This window comes from Leptonychotes weddellii, chromosome 5 (assembly GCF_054177405.1).
Source record: "Leptonychotes weddellii isolate Sample4059 chromosome 5, ASM5417740v2, whole genome shotgun sequence".
Taxonomy (NCBI): domain Eukaryota; kingdom Metazoa; phylum Chordata; class Mammalia; order Carnivora; family Phocidae; genus Leptonychotes; species Leptonychotes weddellii.
Window position 1 is genome coordinate 90,025,502 of NC_138373.1, and position 22,876 is coordinate 90,048,377.

At 40.4% G+C, this 22,876-nt stretch overlaps 1 protein-coding gene across 1 annotated transcript in view; it reads right to left on the reverse strand.

Moving 5' to 3' along the window:
• Positions 1–22,876, reverse strand: part of TMTC1 (transmembrane O-mannosyltransferase targeting cadherins 1) — a 245,606-nt gene that overhangs the window by 88,642 nt on the left and 134,088 nt on the right. The window contains exons 8-9 of the mRNA XM_081818947.1: positions 22,282–22,471; positions 18,541–18,699 (exon numbers count right to left, since the gene is read on the reverse strand). Of these exons, the coding sequence (XP_081675073.1) occupies positions 18,541–18,699; positions 22,282–22,471 (349 nt within the window). The remainder of the gene's footprint in view (positions 1–18,540; positions 18,700–22,281; positions 22,472–22,876) is intronic.

The following is a 22,876-nucleotide window of genomic DNA, read 5'->3' on the forward strand; positions in this document are numbered from 1 at the left end:
TGACAGACAAGGGGACACACACACACACACACGTGCACTGTGGCCAGCAGGGTGTGGGTGTGTGTCCAGGAGAAGAGGACCCCTCCTTGGCCCATTCAAAACAGACAACATCCACTGCTGACCGCTCCCTTCCAGAAAGGCAGAGAATGGACCTCATTATAGTACTTTTTTTAAGATTATTTTTTTACTTTTAAATTTTTTCTACACCCAACGTGGGGCTTGAACTTACAACCCCGAGATCAAGAGTCCCATGCTCTACCAACTGAGCCAGCCAGGTGCCCCCTCGTTACAGTGATTATTATCATTATTATCATATTTTCTCCCACCTCTACCGTTTTCAGGAAAATGGCATGTAGGGTGCGAGTATGTTCTCAGAGTTCTACATATACCACAGTTATATTTCAAGCCTGAAGATTTATTTGGCAGCGCTGGGCTCTCGCTGTCTGCATCTAATTTATTAATCTTTGGAGAAGCGGATGACAGTCGAGCTCCCCTCCTCAGCCCTAGGAGTCAGGCATTTGCCAAGCTGACAACTGGCATGGCTGCCAATACATATTAGGCCCCCCTTTTTCTTTCTGTTTAGGGGTCTACTTCTTCCATTAGACTAGGAATTCCTTGGTGGCAGTCACCATCTCATTTAAATTTTTTACCTAGATACCTGGCACACACACAATTGGCATGCAACTCATATGCGTTGCAATAGTAAAGCTCAGCGATGAAAGCTGCACACGCATCACTAGGGTTCTCAAGCGGAGCCTTTTCAGGGACTCCCCGCCAAGGAAATCTTTTACTTTTGGTAACCCTCTGAAGGATGGTATTTGCAACATTAACTTGGGGTGAACAGCCCTCAGTCTGCAGATGTATCCAAGAGCATCCTGTGAGGGTCTGGCAGGACTGACCAGCGGTACTGAGGTATTTTAATGAGCACATACACATGCCTTCTGCACCGCTCTGATTCCATTCACTGCTACTTATGACTACTTCCTTTGCCTGGTCCTGTGGCTTGTGTCATCAGGAAAAGTTACATCTTTCACTTTACTGACATTCAGTTTTAATTTTTTTTTTTTAAGATTTTATTTATTTATTTGAGACAGAGAGAATGAGAGAGAGAGAGCACATGAGAGGGGGGAGGGTCAGAGGGAGAAGCAGGCTCCCTGCCGAGCAGGGTGCCCGATGAGGGACTCGATCCAGGGACTCCAGGATCATGACCTGAGCCGAAAGCAGTCGCTTAACCAACTGAGCCACCCAGGCACCCTCAGTTTTAATTTTTAAAATACTTTAACTTATTAAGATATCTAATCATATTCCTATTATTGTCGCTGTGAAAGTTATTTTTAATTGAAGATGACAAGTTATTTGATTAATTGGAATGCCTTGTGACTACAAGTACTGCCTCATCTCTTGTGAGGGGCCTGTTCTGAATCCCAGTCACTGAGCTGGGCAGTGAGAGAGGCTCTGAACAGCGACCCTGCGGCACCCAATCCAAATTTGTGCAAGTTTACATAATGACCGAACCTCCCAACGACTCTGTGGAGGTATTACTATCCCTGCCGTAACCTGTCATATGTCTTAGACCTTTGGATCCTTCACGAATAACTATAACCATCATCAGCACAAATGCCAGGGAGTTATGGCAATATTTCTGGGAGAAATAGTTCTCAGGGTTGCACACAACTTCAGCTCTCCTTCCTGCAAAACTGGGGAACCTGGGCTCTCCTTGTGCTGCTTTTGTACATCTTAAGAATTCTTTTGTGCCCCAAGACCCCTCCTCTGGCTGTCCACAGGAAATGCATCAGTTGAGTCTCCACTTGAGCAAATCAGAGGCTTCAGTTGATTTAAAACATCATGAACTTTAAATCTACAAAAGCCCTTAGACACTCGCAAGGATGGGGATAATGCAGACGGCATTAAATGAATGGAGAACGGGGCCCCAAACACTTACTCAGGAGCCACAAAGGAGGATTTCGAGATGAGAATGGGAAGTGCCAAGTGAGGACAGAAAGAGCTTGGCTGTTTGCGGCAAGAGGACACTGTCTGAGCCCTGCACAACTGTACCTCAAACTTATTCCCCTTGGGCTGCCCTCTTGTCCAGCTGATCTTCACTGTTGGCTGTTTTCCTCTGCATCTTACAGCCCCTTCCTCCTCCACCTCAGTCAGGCAGTGGCTCAGTTCACCCATCTACAGGTATAGCTCCCGTCTGGGGTTCCTCTCCATGGTCACAGCTCTCATCCCTTTGCCCGCCGGTGACAGTCCTGTCCTTTGTCTTTTTAGGTCATCTGGCAGGTGTCCCTGTGTATGTTGGCTCCACGAACCCTGCCCATATCACTGCAAACAGACCCTTCATAAATTCTTCAGTCACCCCACCGGCCCTGTCGTGTGTTCCCTGCCGGGACCCTGACCGGCAGATCGGCTCAGAGTAGGAGGGTATATAGGGATGGACGCAGCGCTGCGGATGCTGAAGAAGGATCAGAACCATGGTTTTTGTGAGCTGACAGGAGAGCCGGCTCCAGCCCATCCTTGCCTTGGTCCCATCCTTACACTGTTCTATTTCCATTCGGTGTCAGCCTGTGGCTAAACCACCCTTTTGAAGGCCATTGAGGTTATAGAAAATTTTAAGTGTTGTATAAAAACAGTAAAGACAGGGGTGCCTGGGTGGCTCAGCTGTTAAGCGTCTGCCTTCAGCTCAGGTCATGATCCCAGGGTCCTGGGATCGAGCCCCGCATCGGGCTCTCTGATCAGCGGGAAGTCTGCTTCTTCCTCTCCCACTCCCCCTACTTGTGTTCCCTCTCTTGCTGTCTCTCTCTCTCTCTGTAAACTGAATAAATAAAAATCTTTAAAAATAAATAAATAAAAACAGTAAAGACAAACACCAACCTGAGAGAGCTTTTTATCTGGCCAATGAGATCGGGACGGATCCCTCAATAGCTGAAGAGGAAGTTTGGAATTCTTACTGCTCTTGTGGATATCCAACATAACAGACCACTTGTTATGCCTCAGACAAGACCTAGAATCTAAACTCCATAAGAGCAACGCAGGAGGCAGGAGGAATCTTGGGGCAGTCTTAAAGGTAGAAAGAATAAGAAAACCCGAAAGCTGATTCTCAGAGCCTTGGTCACGGTGGCCAAACTCGCTGGTGACTATACATCCTCCTGGGAGCCCGAGTTAGGCCAAACTGCCATAATGCCACCCTGTGAGAGGTCTAAGGACAGTCCTCCCATGACTGGAGGCACTCTTCATGTCTCACATGGAGGCATGGAAGGTACCATGGAAAGGTTTTTCTCCCTAGTCTGAAATGGATGGGATAAGCTGAGCTGGGTGGGACAGAAAACAGCACAGACTCAGGATCTCAACAGCAGAGCTGCCAACCCTCGCTCTCCTTGGCTCGAACTGGGACAATCATTCCCTCACTTCCATGTGCTCTAAAATTTACTCGTAAGTGCGCAAGGAGAAAAATTTTAAAAGGAGAAATGAATGAAGAAATTATACCCCCTCGGAGACAAAAGTAGATCTGCACACTCTGTGTCTTCTCCCAGACAATTTAAACACGGCTTTTTCCCCCCTGCCAAGCTTTTCTTCACTAAGAAGCACGGCCAGATGCACTAATGAACAGAAAGCCGGAGGCAGATTAAAATCAAAGCGTTCGGAAACTGACGTTTTCGATTTCTGGTCTTTGGTTCTGAACTTCGTTTTTCTGCACCACGTTTTGTTTGATTTGTTTCTAATCAACAGTCTCAATCTTCTTGCCAACACGAGGTCCTGAGATTGAAATTCCTTATCTCACAAGAGCACACAAGTATGTCTCAGAGTTAATTCAGGTGGAAGAGTGAAGCTCTCAGATTACTTTACTCTAATTGAGGATAAACTAATTTGGAGCGTTATTTGCAAACGTATGTTACGTTCTGCATGTGTGTTTTAAGTGTTTAAAGAAAAATAAAAGCAAAATCTTTTAAAAGACACTTTAGAAGAGGCATGATTGGTAAATATCAGTCTAGTGCAAAAGAATGCCACTCAGTTAAGCAAGCATTACTAAGGAGTTAAAAGGGAATTAAGTAAATTAGAAAATGTTGTTGAAGAAACCTTTCCCTGATTAGAATGGAACTACTTACAGGAATTTTTAGAGACATGGCAGAAGTCAAAGAAGTGAACTTTCTTCATCTCTAACCGTGGTTCTGAACAGAAATGGAAAAGGTACTAGAAAGCTGTATATTTTTTAAAAAGTGAGAAGACTAGAGAGATGGAAAGTCACATCTGAGCAGTTACAGTATGCGCGCTATCATACATGGGAGACGCGTGGAGCGGGCAATAAAGACCACCTGGTAAGTTGTAAATGGTAGAGGACATAGGGAAAACAAGTATCTCTCAAGCACAAACCATATGCCAGACCTAGGGCTGAAATTTTTCCACTGAAACTTCATGATAATATTAGAACATCGGTAATTATCCCCAGTTGTACAGATAAGAAACTGAGGCGCAAAGGGCTTAAGACACAGATCTTCATTAATACAATTAGTTAGAAACAAGGGTTTCAAACTGAGGTCTAGCCCACCACAAAGGCTGTCCTTTCCCAACAGTCCACGTGGCTTTGGAATCCAAAGCGAGGGCTGTTTGTGTGTGTGTGCGCGTGCACGCACATGCACACACACACACACACACAAGCACTCACTGGGGGATTTCACTGCCTTCTGGTTTTGCAGCAGAAAAACATTGACAGCAGATGAGACCCAGCAGTTTGGAGGTGACCAAGTGAGGCACTGCGAAGGTAGTCTAGAAAATCACACCTGAGGCCTGTGACAGAAAACACTACTGATTCACTCTGCCAGATCGATGCAGACAAGAGTGTTCTACGGTCTACAGGAATGCGGCAGGATGTGCGGCAAAGAATATGTGCAAATCTCATTCTAACAGCCAGCCTCTGGAAGAATGGGCATATCCTTGTCTACCACACACAACAGAGTAAGACATCATGTAGCTGACTGATCTTAGTTACTGAATTGTAAGTCAAAATTATATTGGAGAAGTCTCGAGGGGGGAATAATGATCATTTTTGACATAAATCAAATAATGTGATGAAAGTGCCCTTCTTAGTAAGGAAAATAAGAGGACACGCATATTCTAATGACCACAGAAGCACAATGAATAAACTACGTGGGACAAAGACCTTCTAAATTTTAAATCTACACATGTTCTGTAACTTGTTACTGCTCAAGCTTCCATCTGTAATAGTCAACTGTTTATCTATGAACTGTTTACGCATAAATCTTCCAGGAATGTAACAATGTGACAACCACTTATTCTTTATATCTATTTTATATATAATATAAATATATATATTCTATACAGATATATATAAATCTATATATATAAATACTATATGTAAATATATAAAACAACAACGAAATATATATATAGAAAGAGTATTCATTCAGGAATGTGGATTTGAAAACTCCACAGCGGTGTGGCTCTAAGAGATGGGTGTTTATACGTGTTGAGATCAAAGCTCGCTGAGGAGGAAGGGGGAAGGGGAGAGGAACCAGGATCCCCATCAGACACCCTTGGCTTCAGGGGAGGGGCTCTGTCCAGAAGAGGGTCAGTGATGCACTAGACAAGAAACCTGTGAGAAGCAAGGAGAGAAATGCTGACAGAAGCTCAGTCTTGTGCCTGGAGCCTGTCCCAGCAAAGTGGGGAAGAGAGTCTACTGCCTAGAGGCACTGGTCTCACATCACGCTCACGGCATCCAGCTCTGGCTGGCAAAATGGAGATGACACATGTAAGGCCCCAGAATGCTGGATCAAGAACTGTAACTCAATAAGGTGACCCAGTATGGGAGGGAGGCAGGAGCAATTAACCGATTTTTCCCCTCTGTGAGGATTCAATTAGGGACCACGATGGATTTAGCCATGGAAGCCAAGTCATGAGTGAATTTAGTTTCGATGAATTCACCTGTTTCAATTCACTTTAATTCACAATTCACTTTGATGAATTCATTTGTTTGAGCAAACAGAAGCAGAGGATAAATTAGATGCATTTTCATAAATTGTTTCACTCCTATGAGAGTGTACATGCTGGGCAGAATTCGTTTCTACCTATAGTTACTGTTCAAATGCTTCTGTTAAGGAGAAGTTCCTCTGCCAAAATTTTCCAAAGCTTAGGATGGCACAGACTTATTTTTTTGTTTAGAAAAAGACAAGGTGTTTTACTTTTTCACACAGTGAGTCACACTCACTAAAAAGTATGATTCATCTACTCAGGATTGTCACAGAGGTGACAGTACCTTCCCTCTGTAATCTAAAATAAATAAGAAGGAATCACAAAAATCCCACATAGTTTCACACAACAAAGATCTAAATATTTTAGAGCAGCATTTCTTTTTTTTTTAAATTTTATTATGTTATGTTAGTCACCATACAATACATCATTGGTTTTTGATGTGGTATTTCTTAAAGAAAATAATTCACCATGCTTTCTCAAACAAATCTCAGGGAAATATTTGGCTTACTTTAAGTTTATGAAATATGAAGTAATAAGAAATTTAGAAAGCTTCTTTTTTTTTTACGATTTTATTTATTCATTTGAGAGAGACAGCGAGAGAGAGCACGAGCAGGGGGAGGAGAGAGGAGAGAAGGAAAAGCAGACTCCCGGCTGAGCAGGGAGCCCAATGTGGGTCTCGATCCCAGGATCCTGGGATTATGACTTGAGCTGAAGGCAGATGCCTAACCACCTGAACCGAACCACCAAGGCACCCCTAGAAATCTTCTTTATTAATAGGTAAAAAAAACAAAAAAGTGAGATTTGCTTGTAAAGCTGAGCTCCTAGAGGAACTACTATTAATAAGTGGATTTGAATCCTGTTATCCATCAGTATACTCATCCAAAACCAAAATATCTTCTATAATCAAAATATGTTGCATCTCATTGCATAAGACCCACTTTGGTGATAAAAGTCGATGGATCATTTTGTTTCATCACAAATCACTGAAAAGCTTTTTCTAAATAACCGGCATGATTAAATAATGCTCTTCCCTCACCTTTAACTGGACATTCAAACAGCCTGCCTATGGGACGCCTGGGTGGCTCAGTTGTTAAGCATCTGCCTTTGGCTCAGGTCATGATCCCAGGATTCTGGGATCGAGCCCCACGTCGGGGTCCCTGCTGGGTGGGAAGCCTGCTTCTCCCTCTCCCACTCCCCCTGTTTGTGTTCCTGCTCTCGCTATCTCTCTCTCTCTGTCAAATAAATAAATAAAATCTGTAAGGAAAAACAAAAAACAAAAAACACAGCCTGCCTACGACAGGCTGCCTGCCACCTTAAAAGGACAAATTTAATAGACTTATAAATGCAACAAAGGATAGAAACAAAGGCCCTGTTTAAAATAGTACTAAATACAGTGGACCCTGACTTAGGATGGTTCCACCTACATTTCTTGACTTTACGATGGTGCGAAAGTGACAGGCATTCAGTAGAATCCGTAGTTTGAATTTTGAATCTGGATCTTTTCCTGGGCTAGCGATACATGGTACTGTCCTCTCTGTGATACCGGGCACTGAGCCACACGTAGCTCCCGGTCAGCCATGAGGGCAAGCAACTGATCCACTGACAACCATTCTGCACCCAAACAACCGTCCTGTCTTTCACTTTCAGTACAGGACTCAATACATTACAGAAGATATTCAACACTTCATTATAGAACAGGCTTTGTGTTAGGGGATTTTGCCCAACCGTAGGCTAATGTAGGTGTTCTGAGCATGTGTAAGGTAGGCGAGGCTGAGCTATGATACTCAGTGGTAGGCTAGGTGTATTAAATGCATTTTCGACCTACATTTTCAATTTGTTTTAGGTTTATCAGGATGCAATCCCATCGGAAGATCTGTGCTTGTAATTCCAAGTTCAGAAATTCAAACCCCTATTATCATTGTTTCATAAGGACTGCTTTCCACCATATATGAACAGAAATCTCCAACGTGTATATAAGAGAGAAGCATTTCAATATATCTATATGAGGCCTGCCAAAAAAATAAAAGAATTTAACCACATAATCACTAATTAGGAGTCATTTCCCCCCTTGGGAAATTCTTACAAGGTAAGAGAATAAATGTTTTAGACAGAAAAACAAAGAGTAAAAGTTTTCCTCCAACAAGCCCTGACACTGAATTATTCCCAAGTGAAAACACTGTCATAGCGAGGACCTAAATCTATAATAGGAAAAAAAAAAAACTAGAGTTCACTGCCAAAGTCACCGAAATCAAAAGAAATTGTGGTACACTGTAATGGAGAGAATTTTCAAGGCAATGCCAGAGAGGCTGACATTAATAAATGCTCTTCCTAATTAATCACTTTTTAATACCAAATGCCAGAGTCCTGAGTCACAAACCGACGAAGCCAATTTGGCCATTTAAAGTTGCCAGGTCCTTTTGTAAATACTGGTGGCCTCTGGCAATTAGACCCAGACGGGATACAAAAATGAAAGCAAGTTTCAGAGAACATTCTGCCAAAAGTGCAACCATTTATTAGCAAACAGGCACACACTGGCTTATCGTGGAGCTCAAGGAAGTCCTTTGTCCACCAGCTTTCCCACAAGAACCACCCATGAAAGGAACTATATGCCGAGGCAAGAACCATTCACTTTCTAGTCAGGGAAGACAGAGTACTCTGTCAAGTGGCTTCTTGTAAATCAACACCTAAGCAGGTAAAGATAGAATTTTTAACTTTCTCCAGAGACAAGAAAAACTACATGTGGAGAGATATTTGTGGTGTCACTTTGGTCTTACCTTTGAAATGGCCACTTAACATACCAATGGGTTGAGGGGACACCTGCTTCCCCAAACTGTAACATTTTATACGCATTTCAAATGACGGCCTCCATACAATAAAAACCAAGATTCCATGGATCTTAGCTTTCACTTGCAGCTGCTATAACTCTAAAAGAAAGGGTTTCAAAGGAATTCTTTTTCAGGTGGTATTAACTGCTAAAGGGATAATAAACATGAAAATTCTTCTGATGATGCTGTGGTGGCAGGGGGCTATTGTTTGTGAAAGTATAAATAAGGCAAAAAAAAGTTTAAATGCTGACCAGAAAATGGACTCTAAAGTCCACTTCTCCATCCACCCTCAAATATTTAAGTCAACGCTTCCCAGAGCATATTACGAGAACATGGATACTGCAAGAAGCCCCTAAAAAAGGGCTTCCAAATTCACATAAATTTGAGAAATGCCATTCACTGTACACCCTATTTGGAAACTCAAAAGGCTGCTTAAGAGCACCGTCCAGGCTTTCTGAAATCCTCCAATAGGAAAATATGTTGAACGTTTTAAAACCTGGTGCTTCTGAAATGCAGCATCTTTATTTAGAGTAGTAACCTTACTTAATGACCTGTGCGATGCTAGAACATATTTTGAAAAATGATGGCATAAACTGCTCAAGCAAAATGGAGTTAAAAGGAAAAGTTTCTGCCTTAGGAGTTTCTATAAGCAGTACCAAAAATTACCTCACTGTCTGCAAACAGAAAATTTTCCCTGAATCTCAGCGATAGCCTTTATGCTACAGTTGAAACAGGTTTTTTGCTATTCATTCTTGGTAGATGTAGAGTAGCTGATTGCCATTTTCTGTGTAGAAAATCATTATACATTTAAAGAACTTTATCAAGTCATGCGGCTGAATAGTCTTGGCTCTAGCCAGGATAAAGTCCTGAGAGCAGGAAGGTTTCTTGGCCAATCAGAGGCATGTTTAGATCATACCTGTATTTAGAAGGATAATTCTCTCAGAGGTGGGGGGATGGAATGGAAGCAAAGAAAACCAAATTCTTTTTTTAAAGATTTTATTTATTTATTTGACAGAGGATAGAGAGCACAAGTAGGCAGAGTGGCAGGCAGAGGGAGAGGGAGAAGCAGGCTCTCCATTGACAGGGAGCCAGATGTGGGGCTCGATCCCAGGACCCCAGGATAATGACCTGAGCCGAAGGCAGCCGCTTAACTGACTGAGCCACCCAGGCGCCCCAAGAAAACCAAATTCTTCAGGCAGCTACTGGGTTTTACCCTATCTTTATTCTCCATATCCAGCATATTGTTTGGAACCAGTGAGTGGTTAGTAAGTAAATATTTAATATTGTATCTTATTGCCTTCCTCTGGGCTCTTCCTCTCTGAATGTACCATTCTGCATCTATATATTCCCTACAAATTTATCCTGCTTGTCCCTAAATAGTTTGTTAGCTCTTAAGACCAGTTTCTATTTCTATCTCACCGCTCTGTATGTGGCCGCTAAGTGGGACTGGCCATGCCACTCATACCCTTACCTACTCCTATGAGAGACATGGAAAGTACAGGAGCATCGGGGTACTATCCGACACTTCCTCCAGTTCATTTGCCTTGTCCAAGTATTCCTGAAAACTTTCCCATCCTCAGCAATGGTGCTTTTGGTAAAACACAGTCACTGATCCTTCAATCATTCAACAAATGCATATCGCTGGCACCTCTGTATCATCTCCTTGGGCATTGTGCTTATAGGCAATCACTTAAAGAATTTAGCAAGTACTTCTGTCCTTTGTATTTTCCAGGTACTATTTTAAGTTCTTTGGAGTACACCAGTTAGCAAAACAGAGGAAGAATCTCTGCCCTTCCAGAGAGGGAAAAAAAAAAGACAGGGAGAAAGAGCGAGAGAGCCTGACAAAGGGCATCTGCAACATACAGTGGGCAAAAGTGGGTTGCAATTCTAAACATGATGGTCAGGGTAGGCCTCATTGAGAAGCTGGCAACTAAGCAAAGACTTGCAGGAGATGAGGAGTCCATAAAACTCATTTCATGGTAGGCAAAGAGTTCAGGAAGGAACAAGAGAGATAATGGGCATGCAGAACCTTTAGGGCCTTTATAAAGGTTATGATTTTTACTTTGAGAGCCATAAGGAGCCACTGGAAGATTTTAAGCACAGGAGAGACAGGCTCTGGCTTACACTTTTAAAGAATCATCTGGTGGCTGTGTTGAGAACAATCTGGATCACAATCACAGGGTAGAAGCAGGGAGACTAGTTAAGCAGCTCTGGCAATAATCCAGGTGAGAGATGCTGGTGGTTTGGACCAAGATGGCAGCAGTGAATGTGGAGAGAAATGATCAAATTCCAGATATACTGTGAAAATATACTTGCTGGTATTTATTGACAGACTGGATATGATATTAGAGAGAGAGAGGCAGAGAGGAAAACAATGAAACCCCAAGAATTTTGGCTTGAGTGCCTGGTAGAATGCAGTGAATTCACAAACACTGTGGGGGACACAGTGAATGGGTACATTCAGGAGTTAGACTTTGGAATGTTGACTTTGAGACATCCACGTGGGAATGATTTATATAGCACTTCCCTCCTGAACAATGCCAGGTACCATGTACATTGTTTCATTTATTTTTATTAGATTCAGAAAGAAGTTTGAAGACCTTACCACCAACATTTTGATGTCTAATAACATAAATACATAAGCATTAAAGCTCATATTACAAACTTGCTTGCTTTCTAATATTCTATGCTGCCTCTTTAAGCAAAGCAGGTGTAAAAATAAGTATTCCAAGGTTTTTGTATGTTATTCTCCCCAAGTTGTGTTTGTTACCCTTTATAGGTTTTCTTGGGCATTGTACTTACAGCAAGCCATCTAAAGAATGTGGCAATCAATCACTTTGGTCCCCTATGTATTTTCCAATATGATAGCAATTTCCAATGGACCTTCTGTTCAGAGGTATTTGTAGCTGCTTTTATCTCTGAGAGTCCTAATTACATATTTCATGGTTTTCTTAGAACAAGATGAAAAAAGGTATGCTCCTTTAAATAGAAATTTCATGTTCTGAATGAAAAGGACAGAATGACTCTAGGAGTTTCAAAAACATCTTTTGACCTTGTTAAGAGTTTAAAAACAATCAGAAGCATTGTAAGGCTAAATACAAACGAGTTGCTTTTATGAGAGTATGAATCATTAAGAGAAATAAAGTGTTAAAAAAGTGTTAAGATTACAGGGGTGCCTGGCTGGCTCAGTCAGTAGAGCATGTGACCCTTAATCTTGGGGTCGTGAGTTTGAGCCCCACGTTGAGCGTAGAGCCTACTTAAAAAACCAAAAAAAAAAATCTTATTTTAAGCGTTAAGATTATGACTCAAAAGGTGGCAATTACTCTGAGTAAAAGCCAATAATAATGTCAACTATGAAATCTTGCCAAGAATCATAAAGTATACAATAAAGAAAAAGAAATAAAGCTGTTACTGAGGTTTAAAAATTCCTTTTCCCATTATGCAACTATCTAATTCTTCCATTAATAAATTCAGAGTCTTCCAACTAAGGTATAAACATCAAAGGGGTAGGTAAGTCACTTTCTTATTAAAGAGTGTGACTTGTGAAAGTGTCATTGCCCTATGAAAGCAAAGAATAAAACAAATTATTAAATGATGTGGAAAAACTCCTGCCAGGCCTAGATCAAAAGCCAAGTAGAGCACCGCAGGTACAACAGAGTTGTACATGACACAGAACACGAGAGAGAAGGATTTGTGTGAGGTTCGTATCTGGTACAAGGACAATGACTTTGCATGTGACATATTAATAATGGACAGAAAGGAGTGCCCGGGGGAGACTTTGCTCAAGGGCCTCTGATTTTTAAGTCCCACTGAATAAAAAGGTGCGTTTCTAGTGTCTGTTTTGCTCCAATGGTCACCACTGAGTGGAATGGAGAAATCCAGCAATGACAGGAAAGGGTTTGAGGGACAGCAACAATAAAAGAAAATGATTTCTTATATCCTGCCTACTTTGCTAAACTTTCAGATACCTTTAAAATCCTCTATACTATTTCTTTAGTTTGGAGGTTTAGGTGATAACTACAATGTTCATTTATAAACAGATCAGTGATATTTGCCACTATTTTCTTTCCCTTGATAAACATTTTTTTTTTAACTAACAGAATAGTTTTATGTTAGGATTTTTGCCCTTCTGTTATGGTTGAGCATACCTACTTCCAAATTCCAAAATATGCTGAAGCATTAGAAACTGGAAAGTATGTTACCACCATTAGCTCTTAGGTCAAGAATTTAACTTCCGTTATATAGGATGGGGGATAAAATGAGGTTTGGTGGAAGGGGGCAGGGATTAATCTTTGGTAGCATTACAAGTATTTTTTTTTTTATCAAGTAAAACATGACTGTATATTGAAATACATAGAATCAAAAAGTCAGTCCTGCTGGATTATGTTTATTTCGTTTTAGTTTTTATGGTTATTCTTATAAAATAAAAACAGGAGTCCTAACTATGCTCCTGACCTTAATCTGTGACAATTTCATAATGGTGGCAATGAGGATGATGACAACAAGGACTACTAGGACCTCTGACCGGTACTCAGGGCCTCCCAGGTGCCGGCCACTATGCTGAATGTCTTACGTGGCTTGCCCTGGTTAACCTCACAATAACCCTACACCATGGTGCAGGAATATGGCTGAACGAGATGAGCTCACACAGCTGGTCAGTGGCAGAGCCTGGCCTCAGACTCAGGTCAGTGCTAATCACTCTACTCCACAGCCTTCCTCCTCCCAGCCTGAGCAACTGTTGATCCGGAACTCAGAGCAGCTTTCCTCTATGTGCATTACCTGGGCGGCCTCCAACATGAAAGGAGACCACCAAATAACTAGATGACAGAACATAAGTCGCTATTTGCATCACATACATTAAGGAGGGCATGTGTCATGTTGAGCACTGGGTGTTATATGTGAGTGTTATATGTGAGTGATGAATCACTAAATTCTACTCTGGGAACCAATATTATACTATATGTTAACTAACTAGAATTTAAATAAAAATTTGAAAAAGAGAAAAAAAAGGCACTTGCAGTGGATCTTTCAATATGTTCCGTTTTATAGTGAGGTACAAATCCAACTTCTCCAATTTCCAACCCCGCGTCTGATGAAGCTGTCAGCTTATTTTCACACTCTCATCAGAAAAATGGTATCAACAAAAATTTCAGCTTTGGCGTATGGTGCAACGGCCAAAGTTGACTACAGCTACTGACCTGAGTAACTATGCCCCTAAGTAGCAGGATGTCATCAGCATGGGTAAAATGGTGGCAGGCGGAGAAGCCAAATGTGAGACGGACATCCCAGACACTGGAAACTCCCTCAGTACTGGTGGTCAGGGACAGATGGACCATGTTGAGATATCATTAGGATTTCTGTCAGCAACTGCAGTGGTCCCAAAGTGGGACAAACCGGATGGGTTATAAACGGGCTAGAAAGACTGGATCTATAACAGCATGGAGAGGACAGAAAAGGATGGAGAGCACGGAGTCTGCAGAAAATGGGAACCGAAGAGAGAAATGTAGGCCAGAAGGGGAAAAAAAAAATCAACTTTGGCACAGAGCCATTCACCATTAAATGCAATCTTCATTCCTCAAGTTCAATTTTATTTTACCACTTGGTGTATTAAAACAAGATGCTTATTTTACCAGGTTTCATAATGGCTATTCTGGAATTTAAAAGAGTTGTGCCACAGTGACCCATGTGCCACAAAAATACCTTAACCTATTCTCTGGCTGACGAAATGCAAAATAATTTCCAGAAATCTGAAAGCTGGTTCAGTTCAACTGCATGGATCTGTGTCTAATTTGTGCCACAGTGGCAGAGGTGAATAGTTGTGACAGACTGTATGTCCAGCAAAGCCCCAAATGTTCACAATTCAGTTCTCTCTCTCTCTCTCTCTCACACACACACACACACACACGTTTTTCCATCTCCTTGTCAACTCTGCTGTACTGTATTTATTCCCATAAGCTGCTCCAGTTCTTTTTAAAAAAAGGTAAATATGTCAATGAGTAAATAATCACTTTCCAACAGTGGTTCTCAGTCTAATCTGACCTCCTTGTTGTGATGTGTGAGGTTTATTTAATGAGGGATCTAAGGCTCACAATCTCTGTTTATCCATCAGATATCTATCTGTCTGTTCTTTTACTGAAAATGTTGATGGAGGCTGTGATCCAGACTAGCATGGAGGCTGAGCAAGGGCAAGGCTGGGAACAGGCATGAAGGGAAGTCCCTGAGATAAACACAACCTCCTCCCTAAGTGACGAGATGCATCAGGTCCACCCCATCCCACCCCTCCATTTCCACCAAGCTGTTACTAGAGGTCACTTCCACTCGCCAGGATGCAGATTCGTGTCCATGTAGACCTGAGAATTTGACTTGGTCTCCAGGATTCAGAGAGATGGCCTATGATTTGTGTTGGCTTCAAGGGAATGATGTGTAAGGCTGGGAATGAACAGATAGACTGGGAAAAAACTGTGACCTCTACTAAAAAATAAAACAACCCAAACAAATAAACAAAAAAATAACCCTGAAAGCCCCATACTTGGGGGGAGGGGACCCTCCACTGCCTAATGTCCATCCTCAAAGACATCTCATTGTGGAGGTCATTATGGGAAAGTCAGGTGTCACTAATCCCCCCTCTTTTTCCCTCAGGTTTTATTTTTACAAGTATGCCACAAGATTATCAAAGATATTAAAATTGCTTAAAATGTGAGGGAGAATATAATAAAGAATCAACAACAAATAAATTACTCTTAAATACGATTCAGTGGTATTTCCTTTGTAATGCCGGGAAATCACATTAGAGGGCAGGGGGAAAAGGGCAACTATAAAGAGTAGGACCAACAGGGCGCCTGGGTGGCTCAGTTGGTTAAGTGACTGCCTTCGGCTCAGGTCATGATCCCGGAGTCCCTGGATCGAGTCCCGCATCGGGCTCCCTGCTCGGCAGGGAGTCTGCTTCTCCCTCTGACCCTACCCCCTCTCATGTGCTCTCTCTCATTCTCTCTCTCACAAATAAATAAATAAAATCTTTAAAAAAAAAAAAAAAGAGTAGGACCAACAGTATTAATTCTTCTCAACAATCCAAATCATGCTGGCTGCCTTCCTGACATATATCCCTATTGCAAGTCAACAATCTGATACGCAGTCCGTAGGAGTCATAATGAGAACCCCAAGAGCATTCTCAGCCTATGGTTCTCCTGGTGCATAAACAGTCACTATTGATAAAAAGAATGGAATAATAAGCCTTCATGGTTTAAATACTCTTTCTCTCTACTATACATACATTCCAACAGAGTGATTATCTTCAGCACAAAGAGTAAGAGCAAATTAGTTCACTTTAAAGTTCACCGTTGAAAAGAATTCAACACCACAGTGAATTTGTAGATTGTTCTCTACGTCATGTAATGTAAGTTCAAATACACTCCTAGTGAAAAAGGGTATGAATAGGAGGAGGAGATGAAGGAGAGGCACAGAATAAGACAAATTCTACATTTAAATTCTCAAGGATCCCAAGCATATTCTTTTATGATAAATAATAAACTACTTCTTGAGTTCTTAAATTTCTTATACTATGAAAACAGGACCAATTAAGAAACAACCTCTAAAGTTATCCTGCTGTTATTTCTACAGAAAGAAAGTTTAGATTCTGTGTCCTAGCCCTCCCACTCGATCCTAGACAAGAGCTTATCAAAAGTCAAACATATACTCTTTGAGCTGCTTCCCTGCAGGAATACTCCCAAGTGGATATGGAAGTGGCCTGGAGGAGCCTGTAATCTATAATGCCATCTCACTTAACTTACTTGTATAAAGAATGTGTTTTTGTTTTCAGTAAGTGTAAAAATGTACAAGAACAAAATGTTTGAAGAAGGCCTACGGAGGGTGGGGTTGAGGGGCAGGGTGGGGATTGGGAAATGACACACCTGCTGTTTTATTCATTACATGTGCTAATTTTTAGCTTTGTAAAGTCAATTATTAAAATATTAAATAACAGTCAAAGAAGCGTCAATACAACTGTAACAGGGTAGATGATGTCCCTCTCCTCAAGAGCCCTGGTATACCAAGGTAGGATGACAGATGAAGAAAACCAGACAAAACTAACCGGTCAACACAGCCAGAGGACAGTAGAAGCAGCACAGCAGGAGAGGGGAAAGTAGGCAGAGACTTAAAAGATGGAGGCTGAATCCTGTGTACATGTGCGCATTTTTTATACTTTTATTCATTTAGATGATATATACTGAGCAACAAACAACAAAATTTAGATAATAAATATTGGATGCAGCAAGCTCCTAATGCTAGAAATATGACCGTGAACAAAACAAAAGAAATCTTTGTCCTCATGGGGTGTACATTCTAGTTGGAGAAAAGAGACATTACATAAAATAACAAAGTTACATAGCATTTTAGAAATTGGAAGTATAGTGAAGAAAAGTTAAAAGGGAGAAGAGTGGAGGGTAGATGTTTGCATTTTAAATAGGGTACATATGGGGACACCTGGGTGGCTTAGTCGGTTGATATTGAACTGTTGGTTTCGGCTCAGGTCATGATCTCAGGGTCCTGAGTTTGAGCTCAGCGCAGAGTCTGCTTGTCCCTCTCCCTTCCTCTCACCCTTCCCCATTTTCGCTCTCTCGTTCTCTCTCACAAATAAATAAATAAACAAATAGGGTACATATGGTAGGCTTTACTAAGAAGGTGAAATTTGAGCTCAAGTTTATGTAACTAATTGGCACACTAGATTTTCTTGAGGATGATTATTCATATCATAGTTGTCTTATCAACCTGATTTACAAAATGATTAAGAAGTGGATTACTTTAAGTAAGGTGTTGGGGGGAAAAATAGTTTCTTCAAAATATGGTAAGTGGATATCCACCAGCCAAAAAATGAAGCTGGACTCCCATACCACTACATATACAAAAATAACTCAGAACGGATCAGTGACCCAAATATAAGAGCTTAAACTATAAAACTCTTAGAACAAAATAGTCATAAAACTTCATGACCTCAGCTTTGGTAACGGATTCTTAGGTTTGACAACAAAAGCAATGAAGAATAACAAAACAAAACAAAAAAAAGAAAGAAAGAAAAGAGACTGCACTTCATTGAATTAAAAACTTGTGTGCATTAAAGGACATTATCAAGAATGTGAAAAGACAATCTAAAGAATGGAAGAAAATATCTGCAAATCATTTATCTGTTGGGGATTTAATATGTTAAATATATAAAGAACTCTTACAACTCAACAACAAAAAGACAACCCAACTGAAAAATGAGCAAAGGACTAGAATACACATTTCTCCAACGAAGATATACAGATGGCCAATAAGCACATGAAAAGACGTTCATCATTGTTCATTAAAGAAATTCAAATCAAAACCACAAAGATACAGCTCTTCACACCTACTAGGATGGCTTTAAACAAAATAATGGAAAAGAACAAGTATTACCAAAGATTAGATATATAGGAACGATTATATACTCTGGGTGAGAATGTTAAATGGTACAGCCAATATGAAAAATAGTTCCTCGAAAAGTTAAGTACATAATTACCATATGACCCAGCAGTTTCAGTCTTAGGTATATATCCAAAAGAAATGAAAACATATGTCCATGCAGAAACCTATACACAAATGTTGTAATATAGCAATGCCCATAACAGCAGAAAGGTGGAAATGACATGGATGTCCACAAACAGATGAATGGATAAACAAATTATGGTGTACACATCCAATGGAATATTATTCAGCCACTAAAAGGAACTAAGTATTGATACATGCTACAACTTGGATGAATTTCAAAAATATTATGCAAAGTGTCACAAAAGTCACATATTGTATAATTCTTTTTATATGATATATCCAGAAGAGGCCAATCCACTGAGACAGAAAGCAGATTAGATGTCACCTGGGGATGGGGAGGGGAGAGTTGGGAGTGATTGGTATGTGGTGTTTTTAATGAAGTGATGAAAAGGTTTTGAAATTAGAGAGAGCTGGTAGTTACACATTATGAATACATTAAGTACCACTAAACTGTACACTTTAAAATGGTTAATTGTAGGGGCGCCTGGATGGCTCAGTCGTTAAGCGTCTGCCTTCGGCTCAGGTCATGATCCCAGGGTCCTGAGGTCGAGCCCCGCATCGGGCTCCCTGCTTGGCGGGAAGCCTGCTTCTCCCTCTCCCACCCCCCCCTGCTTGTGTTCCCTCTCTCACTGTGTCTCTCTCTGTCAAATAAATAAATAAAATCTTTAAAAAAAAATGGTTAATTGTACATGAATTTTTCCTTAATAAAAAAGAAGGTTTTAGTCATTCAAAAATTTTTTTCATCAAATTTTCAGGATCACATGTTTGTATTTTATATTCAAATGTCAGTTCTGTATTTATTCTAGCCTTTAATCTCTTTGTAACATTTTAATCTTTTTAATAAACATAGCTTTATTGAGATATAGCCCACATATAATAGAATTCACCCCATTTTGTGTGTATATTTTGGTGAGTTTTGGTAAACATTTGTCATTTAGCAACCACCACCACAATTAAATTTTAAAAGCATTCAACATCCCCAAAAGTTCCCTTAAGTCTGTTTATACCCACTCCCCAACCCACATATTTTCTGACATAATTCTGCCTTCTCTAGGCATTTCTGGGCAATTCTAGAAAAGGCAGAATTAAAGTAACAGACATTTTGTATGAATGAATTTTGTATGAATGGAATCATACATTATGTAATTTTATATGTCTGACTTTTTTTTTTTAAGATTTTATTTTTAAGTAATCTCTACAGCCAATGTGGGCTCGAACTTACAACTTCAAGAGCAAGAGTGACATGCTCCACCTACTGAGCCAGCCAGGCACGCCCATCTGGCTTCTTTTACTTAGTAAGATGTGTTTCAGGTTCATGTATGTTTTTTCATGTATAAGTAAATTATTTGTTCCTTTACATTTCTGAATAATTTACCATATTAAGTGTATCCATTTATATTTTGAGGTTACTGGATTATTTCCATTTTTCAGCTATTATGAATACTTACAAGACTCTTATATGTTGTATGGACGGAAGTTTCTATCTCTCTTTGGTAGATATTCAGTAGAATTGCTTATTTTCATATTTAACTTTTTAAGAAACTGCCAAATTTTTCCAAAGTGGCTGAGCTATTTTTCAACCCTCATCAGTATAAGGGGTCCAGTTGCTCTACATTCTGGCCAACACTTAGTATTGTGAATCTTTTTAATTACAGTCATTCTGGTGGGTATGCAGAGATTTCTTTTTGTGGCTTTAATTAGCATTTCCATGATGACTAATGATGCTGAGCATCTTTCTATATGTTTATTAACCTTTGCATATCTTCTTCTGTGAAGTGTCTGTTTGAATTTTTTGCCCATTTTTAATGAATATTTGTCTTATTACTGAGTTTTAAGAGCTCTTTAAATGTCCCAGATACAACTCCTTTGTAGATACATGTTTTGCAAATACCTTCTCCCAGTTTGTGACTTGCCTTTTGAGTGATTTAACATCATCCTTTTTTTTTTAAGATTTTATTTATTCATTTGACAGAGAGAGAGCACAAGCAGGGCGAGTAGCAGGCAGAGGGAGAAGCAGGTTCCCCACTGAGTAAGGAGCCCAATGCGGGGCTTGATCCCAAGACCCTGGGATCATGACCTAAGCCGAAGGCAGACACTTAACCGACTGAGCTACCCAGGTGCCCCTAACATTATCTTCTGATGAGCAATCGAACACCTTTTTTTAAGTGGAGCCTATGGGCGGCTTGAACTCATGACCCTGAGATCAAGACCTGAGCTGAGATCAAGAGTCGGAGGTTTAACCAGCTGAGCCACCCAGACGCCCCTGATGAGCAAAATTTTTAATTCTAATGATGTCTAATCTGTCATCTTTTTCTTTTACAGTCTGTACTTTATGAGTCCTAAGAAATCTTTGCTTAACCCAAGCCCACAAAGATTTTTCTCCTGTTTCCTTTTAGAGTTTTTGGTATTATTTAATTCTTTTGTTTAGGATTGCAATCCACTTAGAATTAATTTTTCAGTGTACAGTATGACATAAGGGTTAAATGTCACATTTTTTCCTTATAGATATTCCATTATTTCAGTACCTTTATTTAAAAGACCATCCCTTCCCCACTGAATTATCTTGGTAACTTTGCCAAAAATCAATAGAGCATGTAAATGTGAGCTTACTTTTGGATTCTTAATTCTATTCTGTTTTCTATTTACTATCTCCCCCCGCCCCGAGTTTCGGTCACACTCTCCTGTTTCTTTACATGTTCAGTAATCTGATTAAAAACTAAGCCTTGTGTATCATACATTGTACTGCCTCTGTATTCCATTATGTTCTGAAATTTGCTGGTTTTACTGTTTTAATGTATAATGAACTTGCCTAGACTCAAAATGAAGAATCTGTTTCTCTGTAGAGAGCTGAAATTTTTGCTCAGGTTTCTTTTTGCCCCCTTTTGCCTGAATCTCTGGGGGAATCTCTCTTGCACCTGCACAGTTTTTTGACCAGCCAATGATTTCAACAATAGTTATACAACGACAACTCAAGCCAATGAAGCCTCCCCTTTCTGCTGCCCAACCTGTGTATGGGTGAAAAAATTCATTCAGATTTGTAGGAAATAAGTAAGTCTCCCCAAGCTTTCAATTTTGCTTGTGCTCCCTGGGGAGCCCCATGTTGTTCAGCAGCCAGCCATGAATGCATGCAGAGCCTATTATCTCAGCCCTTCCACAGCTCTCTTGTTTCCAAAAGTTCCCCCTGAAGTTTCTTGCTGCTCTGCTACTTTCCCAAACCAAATCAGCCTCTAACTAGTAAACCTGTGAGTCTTTTCATACCAGCTGGGCTGGGCGGGGGAGGGGGTATATGTGGGGGTGGGGGGATGGGAATCCCCTCAAGCAAGAAGCATCTTCCCCAGTGCAGTAGCAGTTTTTCCTAAGTAAACATTTTCAAGTTCTTTGCTGTCTTTGGTCATTCTTGAAACTGCTGCATCTAATAATTTTTTTCCAGTTTTATACCATTCTTTTTTTTTTTTCAAGGAAGAATCACCCAACCCACCCAGTCAGGCAGGCAGTCCTTAGTGGAAGTAGCATCTTAACCGTATTTTAAGCACTTAACGAATATATTATCATGATCTCATTTATCATTACATGAAACCAAACAAGTTACTGCAAAAATTAGTCAACTATAGCAGGAAAAAAAATTCTTATTTGCAAACATTAAATTTCAGATCCAATTTCTACAGGGTTGGTAGCACAGTGAAAGATACCATATAATTAAGGTGGCCGTGATCTGCTAACTCCACGAAGGTCTTTAAAATATGTATGACTCACCTGGAAAATTTTAAATTTTTTTAGTTTTTTAGACAAAAGAGTAGATTCAATTTAGACCTAGACCACGTGGGGGTGCGGGGTGGGTAAGATGTCACCAAGTACAGAGCATCTCTCTTCAAATGCAGAGAGTTCGGCTGGATTTTAAGAAAATTACCTTGAAGGCTGCTAAACAATGAAGGCTCAATAAGGTCATGACAACTGCCAGAAGGATGGTGGCTAAGTTCCGCACGTCCCATATGGTCTCTACCAGAGGAATACTGCCAACCTGCCAGTCATAGCATAGGGTAACAGGTGCAAGCAGAAGCCACACGTTGAAGGCCAAGAGGTAGGAATAGGTAAGGAACCTACAAAGAGAAGAAGAGTCACTGAAACACAACTCAAGGTCCATGATACTTTGCAAACATTCGTTTACCATGGTTTAATTAAATAGCATTGTATACTGTTGGTGTTATTGGAAAAGACAAGGTAAGATGGAAAGCCACCCATTCATTTCATCATTAAATAGATCATTCTGGAATATATTTAACAGTTCCAGGCACTGTGGCAGGTGCTGGCCTTTCAACGGTGAACAAAGACAAGAGTTCCCATGACATATATTTATTTTTTTTTATTTTTTTTTCCATGACATATATTTAAAAATTATCATATAAATAAATACATTACATCCTGAGATAAATGCCAAAAAGGAAAAGTTTGATGAAAATATGTGACAGAAATGCTGTTCTGCTAGGTATGATTCCCTGGGTAAG